The sequence below is a fragment of the Epargyreus clarus genome, unplaced genomic scaffold (genome assembly GCF_041222505.1).
Source record: "Epargyreus clarus isolate Ecla_fem2 unplaced genomic scaffold, WU_Ecla_fem_2.2 ptg000019l, whole genome shotgun sequence".
In the NCBI taxonomy this organism is placed as follows: Eukaryota; Metazoa; Arthropoda; class Insecta; order Lepidoptera; family Hesperiidae; genus Epargyreus; species Epargyreus clarus.
The window spans coordinates 9,631,724-9,643,120 of record NW_027332227.1 but is presented as its reverse complement, the minus strand read 5'-3'; the positions used below and the strand labels follow the sequence as shown (position 1 = coordinate 9,643,120).

General features: G+C 36.2%; 2 protein-coding genes across 2 annotated transcripts; one reads left to right on the top strand and one right to left on the bottom strand.

Moving 5' to 3' along the window:
- The first annotated feature begins 44 nt into the window (after positions 1-44).
- On the top strand, positions 45-1,772 carry Atpsyn-beta (H+ transporting ATP synthase beta subunit). Its single transcript, XM_073083832.1, has one exon. It carries the CDS (start codon positions 158-160, stop codon positions 1,706-1,708), a length of 1,551 nt encoding a protein of 516 aa, XP_072939933.1. The 5' UTR covers positions 45-157; the 3' UTR covers positions 1,709-1,772.
- A 536-nt stretch (positions 1,773-2,308) lies between these two features.
- LOC140750037 (uncharacterized) lies at positions 2,309-10,104 on the bottom strand. Its single transcript, XM_073083340.1, has 10 exons — positions 9,950-10,104; positions 9,256-9,449; positions 8,915-9,076; positions 8,560-8,832; positions 7,877-8,048; positions 6,826-6,973; positions 6,583-6,742; positions 5,458-5,686; positions 4,102-4,812; positions 2,309-3,834 (listed from the first exon to the last, which is right to left on the bottom strand). The coding sequence occupies exons 2-10, from the start codon at positions 9,439-9,441 to the stop codon at positions 2,438-2,440; spliced, it is 3,438 nt and encodes a 1,145-aa protein (XP_072939441.1). The 5' UTR covers positions 9,442-9,449; positions 9,950-10,104; the 3' UTR covers positions 2,309-2,437.
- Positions 10,105-11,397: the final 1,293 nt, after the last annotated feature.

Here is an 11,397-nt window from a genome sequence, read left to right as displayed (position 1 = left end):
ATTTTATAAGACTAAAATTGCTAGAAGTCGAAGCAGACGGATTTTAAAATTTAAAAACGTCAAATCATATGTCGGTGGATCCATATCTCGTTCTAGGTTACATAATTTAATTTTGCACTGTGACCGCCCCGTGTTCCTCATCCAAGTGTTATAAAACATGTTCGGGGCAATAAGTAGGGTTGGCAGCGGCTTTCTAGCTGCGAAGGCAGTTACAGAAAAAGCCCTATCAGAATGTGGCAAAGTAGCTGCTGTATCTGCAAGCAACAAGAGAGATTATGCAGCCAAAGCCGCAGGAAAAGGACAAGGTAAGGTGGTTGCAGTCATCGGTGCCGTAGTCGATGTTCAATTCGAAGATAACCTGCCACCCATTTTAAATGCTCTCGAGGTGCAAAATCGCCAACCGAGGCTCGTCCTTGAAGTGGCGCAGCACTTGGGTGAGAACACCGTGCGCACCATCGCCATGGACGGTACCGAGGGTCTGGTGCGCGGCCAGCCCGTGCTCGACTCCGGCTCGCCCATTCGCATTCCCGTGGGCGCGGAGACCCTCGGCCGCATCATTAACGTGATCGGGGAGCCCATCGACGAGCGCGGCCCCATCCCCACCGACAAGACGGCTGCCATCCACGCCGAGGCGCCCGAGTTCGTGGACATGTCCGTGCAGCAAGAGATCCTGGTCACCGGCATCAAAGTCGTGGACCTGCTGGCCCCCTACGCCAAGGGCGGTAAGATCGGCCTGTTCGGCGGCGCCGGCGTCGGCAAGACTGTACTCATCATGGAGCTCATCAACAACGTCGCCAAGGCCCACGGTGGTTACTCCGTGTTCGCCGGAGTGGGAGAGCGCACGCGCGAGGGTAACGACTTGTACCATGAGATGATTGAATCAGGTGTCATTTCCCTGAAGGATAAGACCTCCAAGGTGGCCCTCGTGTACGGTCAGATGAACGAGCCCCCCGGCGCGCGTGCCCGTGTCGCGCTGACTGGACTGACCGTAGCCGAGTACTTCCGTGACCAGGAGGGCCAGGACGTGCTGCTCTTCATTGACAATATCTTCCGTTTCACTCAGGCCGGTTCTGAGGTGTCTGCCCTGCTGGGTCGTATCCCATCTGCTGTGGGTTACCAACCTACCCTGGCCACTGACATGGGTACCATGCAGGAGCGTATTACCACCACCAAGAAGGGCTCCATCACCTCTGTGCAGGCTATCTACGTGCCTGCTGATGACTTGACTGACCCTGCTCCAGCCACCACCTTCGCTCACTTGGACGCCACAACTGTGTTGTCCCGTGCTATTGCTGAACTGGGTATCTACCCCGCTGTGGATCCTCTTGACTCCACCTCTCGTATCATGGACCCCAACATCATTGGAGCCGAACACTACAACGTTGCTCGTGGTGTCCAGAAGATCCTGCAGGACTACAAGTCACTTCAGGACATTATTGCTATCCTGGGTATGGATGAACTGTCTGAGGAAGACAAGCTGACAGTAGCTCGTGCCCGCAAGATCCAGAGGTTCCTGTCTCAGCCTTTCCAGGTTGCTGAGGTGTTCACTGGCCACGCTGGCAAGCTGGTGCCTCTTGAGGAGACCATCAAAGGCTTCTCTAAGATCCTTCAGGGCGAGTATGATCATCTACCAGAGGTTGCGTTCTACATGGTTGGACCTATCGAGGAAGTAGTTGCCAAGGCCGAAACTTTGGCTAAGAATGCTTAATCGCCATAAGTGTTGTATGTTCAGAATGTAACCATATTTCTTAATAAAGTTAGTAATATCAATATTATACGCCTTTTACTCTATACTACCTCAATTTTTAACTCTGTATTAAACTAACAGAAAGTATGAATATGTATTATATAATATCTGGAAGTCAAACTAATTCTCTGGAAAAGAGTTCTTACATCTCCTTTATTCTAATGGAACAGTACAAGATTTGAACACGTGATTTTCACATCCATATTTCTTTTTAGCCAAAGTATTATTTTTATTATATTTCAGTATCCAAATAAATATTTTTTTCAGCTTTAATTTTTGGGAAACTGCCAATAAATTAAATTAATAATAATAATTAATAATTTTTTAATAAGAAAAACAAATGTGATCAAATAAACATTACTTTGATCTTCAAAGGAGACTATAAACTTTTTTACATAGATTTGTTTGTGTTTAAGTCATATTATAAGCACAAATCATTTATATTTCAATTGTGCGAGAATCGAACCCGCTTCAAACCAACAAATGTAGTACCTGCCAACTAAAAATTATGAATAGTTGTGTCTATTACTTAGGTTAAATGGGAGAAAAAAAATGTATAAAAATTATTTAGAAAATTTATTATCTATCTATTCATTTATAAAAAAATGAAATACTGTACAATTTCTAACTAAAATGTCTTCGTAACATAAAGTAACTAAACTGCGAGGTTTAACATAAGGGGTAGCAATATTAACTTTCTAGAGATGAACTACTATCGTCTATAAGCATAGGTTCTTTATTATTGCTAAGATCTGTATTTGAAGGCTCTTCTACATTTACATCAGGGATCGTTTTCGGGGTATTTGAGGGGCCTTCTTCTTGTGTACTTGTTTCACAAATTATTTCGGGTGATTTTTCAACAGTCGTACCTCTGCAATCAGGACTAACACTGATAGGGGTTTCTGTAGATAGATTTTTATCAGCTTTAACAATATACGAGTTTGTTATGGGCAGTTTAAACTTGCAATCTACTTTGGGTACTTTTACAACTCTGACTTGATCAGATGATTTTTCTTCACTGGAGGAAGAGCTTTTATTGTGATCTTTTAATTTAATTGTTTGGAATTTAATCGCTGTATTTATAGTTTTACCTCCATCCATATTTCGATTAATAGGTTTAATAACCAGTATTTTAGTTTTCATACCGGCCTTAGAAAACTCCGTGATATTTTTTTTAATTAACGGATTCTTAATGACTTCTAAGCTTTGTCGACGAACTGTGAGGGGAAGGACAGGGGGAACATTTAATTTTGTTTTAATAGGTTCAGATATTTCTGGTGTAGGCTTAGTTTGATCCTCACTAGGAGAGTTTACTTCTATAACATCTTGCTTGGGTATATTTTTATCTTCTTCAGGAATTGGTGGTTTCTCTGGAGGTGTAATTGGTACAGATTTTACTTCCTTTTCAAGTACCGATTTTACTTCCTTTTCAGGTACCGATTTTACTTCCTTTTCAGGTACCGATTTTACTTCCTTTTCAGAATTATTAGTATTAACATTAGTATTAGTATCAACATCCAGTTTTATAGCTTTGTTTGGACTATCAGTTGTAACTTGTATTGGTGTATCTTTTTTTGGCGATATTTTCTCTACCCTTCCAATTTTAGGCAAGAGTGGTCTCAAAAATATGTTCGATGGTCGTGCATCACTTTGAGGTTGGATACTACTAACACATTTCATATGTGCAATGGAGATAGCCACAGCCTTTTGGGATAGGGTAGCAAGTGCACCAGAGTAATCTTTTTCATTTATTTCAATGTTATTCGGAATTTCTACTGGACTTTTCTTTTTGGTAGGAATAGGTTTTGTGTTCACGACTATTTGTGAATCTCTATATCCTTGTGCTTCCATTTTTAATAAATTAGATAAGTCATATTCGAAATCTTCATTTTTCTTGTTCGTTCTCTTACGCACGGGTCTACGTGAAATGATTGTAGCAGAAGCTTCTATCAGTTTCTTTGTGGACTTTTCGTCCACTTCATCCATATCAGACGAATTTTCTTCAAAGATTTTCACAACCGTAGTGGTTTCGTTATCTTCAAACATTTCATTGGAAGTTTCACCGTCTTTGAGCCCATTACTGTCTTCTGAAAACAAAAAGAATCACACGTAAATCATTTTTATTGTACAAATTTTATAATACTGCCTTGCAGTTTTATTGAACACTGCATTTATTGAACCATGGATAACCTCCCTGAAAAATAATTGAAATCTAAAACGAGGCGGGCGATAGCTACTGTTGCTACTTCTATGGACTTATTCTACAGTATACTATAAGCTGTATGTTTGTTCGCAATATTTCCATCTTACGGACCACAATTCAATAGCATTATAATATTTTCCATAATAGTTACCATTTACGATAGATTCCTTTTTCTTTTTAGCTGCAGTTTTGTTGTGTTTTATCTTTCTTTTCCTCGTACCTTCTATACGTGTACTACTAGACGAACTGTCATCAGATAACCGACTAGAATCGCTGGAACATCTACTAGGGCGCCTGGAATCCGGGCTAGTTTCGCTGGGTTCACTTGTTTCTTTAGAACAATCTGCTAATTGTAATGCTTCCGCTCCATCAATCGCTTTTACAGTACTAAAGTAAAAATCTGTATCTCCCTTTAACTTATGAACTAACTTCACATGTTCTGGAAGTTTTTCAAAGTTGTAATGTTTATAGTTACATAGTTTACAGGCGTAACGAATCCATTTATAATGTTCTGCCATATGTTCATATAAGTCTAAAACTTTTGGGAGTTTAGTATCACATTTTTTACATTGTAATTTATCAATTTCTATATCAGATTCACATAATTTAATGAAAGCATTAAAATTATTTTGTTCAATCTGACGAGCAAAGGGAAGGTTACTGGTCTCCTTAGATTCATTTGACTTAGTTTTGTTATTCTCAGGTTCATTATTTCTTTCATCTATAGTTTGTTTAGTCAACGACTTCTCAGTTGATTTGTCTTGAACATTTTCCTTACTGTTTTCTTCTTCAGTAGGTTCATGAGGTTTTTCTTTCTCAAGCTGTTGTTTTGTTCTCGTTGCTGCTTCAATTTGTTTGTTATCTGCAATGTATGCATACAACACTTATTAATAAATATAATTCAGTTAAGTATGTAATGATCGTGAAGAATTATAAAGTTATGTAACATTGGGCGGAAGCTTGAAAAACGCTTGCTTGTAGCTAATTAACAGAGCTTTCGCACTTAAGAGAGTTAAGTCATCAGTCTGTTGTAAAATAGGATAGCATCTGTTATATCTAACATCTGAATGAAGTAGGCCACTAAGCAGTTGCTACCTGGAGCTCCCTTCTTTACTTGTGGGGTAAAGGCCGTGGCCACCATCGAGATTTTTTAACGATTCCTACCAATATATAATATTTTGGAAGCATAAATTCATTGACTACTATTATTCTGTATAGAATAGAATTGAATTGAATATTGCCAATTTGCTAAAATAAGGTACAATTTTGGTATAAAATTAACAATGTCCTCTCATTTTTTTTGCCTGTAAGGTGCATACCTTAATTTGCATAAATTACAATGAAATTAAAAGCACTACACTAGCTTATAGTGTATAGTCTGCGCCAAACTGCTAGTCCACTGTGAAGTTATTGCGAGCATAATCATACAATTTGCTATGGCGACGCGATTCATTTCTATATTCAGAGCGGACTAGCAGTTTTACGCGGACTACAAAGCGTTACGCACCGTTAGTCTCCACGGTCTTGAGTGGCAAGATAGCCGGGGGCGTTGTCTTATTATAGTCCTTGCGTATTTGTATCTCTATCTTGCGTGTGTCTGGTCGGCGTGCGAGCGCTCGGGATCGCGGCTGGCAGGTGTGAGTGTGAGCAGCGAGTGCGGCGCGACGCTCGAACGACCGGCCACATCCCCCGCAACGGGGCACCTCGCCGTCGCCCTCCATGTTGTCCATCCATGCCTACGAACACCGTATACTCGTGTTAGAAGGTCGTAGAACTAAACGCAGATTCAAAGATTTATTAATCATCATATACCTATATACATACAAGCAAACTTAATATCGTAAACACCTGCTATAGTTATAAAACTGTGTTGCAGCTATTTACGACCACCTTTGGACACAGAAGTACATATATACTAGTAAAACATTTAATGACTACGTGATTTATACAATACTATAAAAATATAATCTTTATTGAACAAATATTAATATAATTATGTATAATAAAATTTGTCTTTGCAGTAAAAAATAAATAAATAACATAAAATAAATAAATATAAAGAAAAGATGAGCACATTAGCTGCCAGTAGGCTACTCAAATACCACCCCTAAAGATCTCGATATTTGGATACCCTTACGCTGTTTGTCCACCAACCACGATACTGAGCCGATACCTCTACGATACGCTACTTCGGCGCCGTGATTAATTATCGGTATCGGCTCGGTGACGGTGCAGTGGACAAACAGCGTAAGTCAGGGGGGTCCAGATGAGATACGATCGCGGCGTTTTCAGATTTCAATAATAATAATAATAATAATAACCATTTATTATAATGTGGTGAGAGAGAGGAACTCGCATGAGGTGTTCCAACGCGGTCATCAGGTGTAGCAACGCGTCTGTGACCGACCAGATAAAACTCCAATGCTATTTGGGGTCCATGGCGATTCACTGTTAGGCGGATTGCAGTCTCATTTGGTAATTCAATACAAAAATCATTCTGAATAGGCATCTTACATTAACAATATCCTGGGTTCCATCGCCAAATATAAAAACCGTACATGTATGTGAAATGTTCGTGAATACGAAAATAGACTCACGTAATTAAAAGTTGACATAACAATCCCATTGTTACCTGATTTTCTTGATCTATTCTTTCTTCTTCCGTAATCTTCGGCTGTACGGCGTTGTTCTTCGCATTTTTACGTTTTTCATAAAAAGCGGGTGGATTGTTCATTCTGAAAGCTTTAGCTTGTATTGACTCCCTCAGTCTACGAATCTGGGCCGCAGTTTTCCTATAAACACGAAAATTTAAATTAATAAACAAACAAGTTTGGAAAACAGTTAATATGTACTATCCAATTGAAGTATCTATTACCTGTGCACTTTAAAAAGATGTCGGTATACGCTCCAGGATGTGGAAAATATTTCTAAACAGTCTGGACATGGGTATACCAACCGGCTTTCTAAATGTTTATACTTCATGTGGAATTTCAAAGTTTTCTGCGTCGAAAATTGTAGATCACCTGAAAAGATAATACATTGAGTAAGTAATATGTTTGTAACAAATAATGTAATTTTTTATTTATAAAATAGGAGTAGCAGACGAGCATGCAGTCCACCTGATGGTAAGTGTCTACTGCCGCCCATGGACATCTTTAATCAACCCCAGATAGAATTAGATATTCCTACCTGAGGTCGGCCACAGATGCGTCGCTACCCCTGAGGACTAAGCTGGAACGCCTCGGAAAAGTCTGTCTCCCTGACCAGACCCTTCAAACCGGAAAACAGCAGCGCCTAACAGTGCTGTTATTAGGTAGAAATAGGTGTGGCGGTGGTGCCGCCGTAGCCGAACCACAAAGGGTTCTACCACCTTCAAAATCGTAATTGTTGATCGTTCATAATAATTAGGTAAATTGCGTTTGTATGTAATAATAGAACTCTGATTTATAATACTAACTCTTTACTTTACTTTAAAATATTCCATACATACACACATTAAATAATGTTATCACCTTTCTAACTAATTATATATTTATGTAATACTAGGCATGATAAATCTGATAAATAGTAGAAATAAAAAATTGTAGACATTTTACTCTAGAAAAAAAGAAAAAATAGAATACTAGAAAAAAAAAATACTCAAGGTGGAGGATATTTTTGGGATTAGAAAAGCAAGTTTTACCTTAAGACTACCATTAGTATTTCTGCATACAGTTTGACATTAAATAAAACCATAAATGCTAGTAAAACTGCAGGCAAATTAGATTTTTATTGGCGTCATCTCCAGTTCATCAAATACTATGCCCTAAACATGTACATGTAGCCAATTAAAGTAAAACATGAACCTGCAGTTTCATCCATACGATTGTAGCCCAGTCGCAATATTACCCCAAATAACCTCTCATTATTTTCATGGAAGTACTTACAAATTTTACACTTCAGTATATCGCCCTCTTCAATATCTTCATCATCACTAATTTGAATAACACTTTCGGGTTCCTTAGCTCTTCTTGGTGATATCGAGCTCTGCACTTCTGCCGTCCCATCACTATTTAAAATAGCATTTTCTCTAGACATTAACATGTTTAATTCTTTCACCTAAAACATTATTATCATTTGTTGTTGATAAACTGCAACATATGTATAACATGTGTCATAATAAATATTTTCAATACACAATTAAAACAAAAATATAAATTCATAAGTTGGTTGCTTTTTTGGTAAATACCTCCGAGCCAATATCACCTCAAGTAACCTAAATTGACATTGAGCTTATCATAAATTACCCCACATTAGAGTATGCTTCAAGGTTGCCCTTGTTGCATGAAATGCTTCAGAGTAAATACAATCCAATTCTTACAGTCATTTTGCTGAAATTTAAGAGATGTGATACATTCGTACATACTATACAATACTACTACCAAATATGTATTAAAAGTGGGTATAAATCATATCTGTTATATATATCTATGTCTGGATTTAGTCTACTTATTTGAATTACTGTTTTTTATATGAACCACAACATAGACAGAATACAATTTTACGGGTGGTGTGAACTGGTGTGTATTGTACTTTTTATAAAAATGTACATAATTAGATTTAAACATACTTGTGCTCTCATCAGATCTGTAATATTATCATCATTGCTCTTAATATTTTGAAACACAGCTACATTACTTTTGGGAATTCTTTGTAAAATCACTTCTGGATTTTCTGGCTGACGTCTTCCTTTGATTGCAGAGAGCCTTTCAATTATTTCAGTCAAGTCTTTAGTCATTGGGATACGGTCATTTTCTTTTTGACTTAATATCTCTAACTCCTCCTCTTTCAATGATTCATTATATAGTTTTTCTGATTTTTTTATTCTTGCCATTTCACTTGCCTAAAAGAACACACATAGATTGAAGTATATAAGACATGAATGTCAATAAACATAAACTTTTAATTGATCAAAATATACTTACAACAGATAAAGTTTTCACAAAGTGCCCATGAAGAGAGGTATCAAACTTTTCCTTGCAGTACATGCGCTTGTGTGAAATGAAATTTGCCAAACTTCTAAAGATATTGCGACAAACTTTACACTCATATAATATATCACATTCACTTGTTAGTAAACCCTGGAGCTGAAAATTAATTTTAAATATATTTAAGTTATATGATTATCATAATTTTAATATATTATTATAATATCATTATATTAAATAATTAAAAGTATATAATCAAGTATTTATATTAATTCAATTATAATAAATCTACAAATTATTGTAAATATATAAGTTATAAAATAAATTCAAAGTCTTACTTCCTCAGTAGCCAAATCAAACACTTTTCTAGCCTGAGCAAAGCCTGTAATACTAGTATGTATAGGTTTCCTCAGGAGTGTACAGTCCAGATCCTCAGACTCTTCATTGGATGCACTTGAGCTCTTATTTGATTTACCTTTGTCATCCTTTGTTTTTGTTTTTGCATTAATTTTAGTACCAGCCATTTTAATACCTGTCAGGGACAAAATCATGTTTCATTACATAGATAAATACATATATCACAACACTTAAAACTATCTAAGATCAGATCATCATAATTAAATAAAATTATCACACAAGACTCAAACTTTACCTCACATTTTTGACACTTTAAAACACGCCATCTACGTTATAAAAATATGATACATACGTATATGTACAACATTGTCCAACCAAGATAAAAGCAAGCTAGCTACACGATGTTATCTAATAGCTGTTCTATTAAAGATCTATACAAATCTCGATCTAATAAAATATAATAAAATTAATGGCAAATTAAAACAATTTGTAAATATGTTAGCAGAATTCAAGCATGGTTTTTAACGTGAAAGATACCGACCAAGAGGTTCATAGCCTGTTAGTCTCTCCCTCAAATTTCAAAGATATTTGATGTCCTTACGTATAATAAACAACTACATCAAACATAAAAAGCTTCACAGAAAACTAGGCATGTATTAAAAAGCTTTTACTCACTTGAAAAATCATAAAACCGCAAACTTGAAATCCTAGTTTTCCGTCAAATGCGCCTCCATCACGCCTCCATATTTAACAAATGAATACCTATACCAAGTATCCACATTCATGTGCTAGGCAGGTACCTATATTATAGAACGTCACTCAGTTGTGTTGTTCTGTCTTGTAGAATGTAATAAGTATGTCATGGAATATTTTTCTTTAATTTATTTTAAAATGTCTAATTAGCCATATATTTCAAATAAAAATTAACAACAATTGTATTTACAAAAGAAATATTATTCTTTACATTTTTAAGACTTTACTCCTTAAATTATCTGTATTATAGTTTTTCTCGTTTTCTATCTGTATTTGTACGTGAATCAATGTTGCCAGATTCATCGGTACTTTTTGTGATCAAAACTTAGATCAATAACTGGCATAGAACCCATGCTAAAATAACAACTACATCGCGTATACTGTATCTCGTTTTACTTATCGTAGTGACAGTGCGCAAAAAGAGACATAAGTAACGCTACATTTCGTTTCTATGGACGTTGTCGAAGATTTTGCTAGTGATGGGTATATGATCGATATTAATTACTTGTATATATTTTATCGATTATATTCTGATAAAATCTTTTGTTATAGCCGAATATCTATCATATACAATATTTATAATGAAAAGGATAACAATGTATGGCCAATATTGTTTTAAGATGTATGTATGTAGATGTTTTAAGATGTATATTGTCAAAAATGGTTACATTATGTTACGTCATGTTTGAAAAATATTAAAAAAAATTTTGTTTTTAGAGCATTTACGAATGAAATGATATTTCTCTGTACTTTTTTTTCTTTCGATTTCATGTTGTTTTTGCACCACTTAACTGCACATGTCGGCATTGTTCCGCGTTAATTACACCATAAAACTCGGAGACGTAATGGGAAAACAGTCAGCCATTTAAGTTATGTGTCAGCCAATTAATGTCTACCTTTAATTACAAGGCAATGAGATATCTATACTTATCTATGACCTACAACTACAAAAAAGTTTGAGATGTCATATCTTTACCTCCTACAGTTGAGTCGCCATAATTCTCAAAATAGTAATAAAAATGCTATATTCGCTATTTCTTGATATTTGCTATTTCTTGATTGTAAATATTTTATAACCAATTAATCATGACAATTATGACAATGAGCTTCCCGCCAAAAGTTAATCTCTCCCGCCACTCGTTAACTTGCATACTTACATTTATTTTATTTACAAGAAAATTGACGTGTGTTATTTTGAGTAGACAGACATACAGTACTACTTTTTCTTACATATTATCATTTTTATATTCCCAATGTAATACTAGAACATAAAATATTTGTCTAAACTTACCGGTGAAATGTTAAAGATTCAATCTCGTTTTCTTTCCGAGAATTATGAGCTTCAACAACACAAGACATTTTATGCTGAC

Bases quoted from the DNA above. Each gene is read 5' to 3' on its own strand.
- Atpsyn-beta (XM_073083832.1), top strand. From the start codon at position 158: ATGTTCGGGGCAATAAGTAGGGTTGGCAGCGGCTTTCTAGCTGCGAAG.
- LOC140750037 (XM_073083340.1), bottom strand. From the start codon at position 9,441: ATGGCTGGTACTAAAATTAATGCAAAAACAAAAACAAAGGATGACAAA. The intron at 8,049-8,559 runs GTATGTTTAAAT...ATAATGTTTTAG, and splicing joins CAGATCTGATGAGAGCACAA to GTGAAAGAATTAAACATGTT. The intron at 3,835-4,101 runs GTAACTATTATG...TTTTGTTTTCAG, and splicing joins AAAGGAATCTATCGTAAATG to AAGACAGTAATGGGCTCAAA.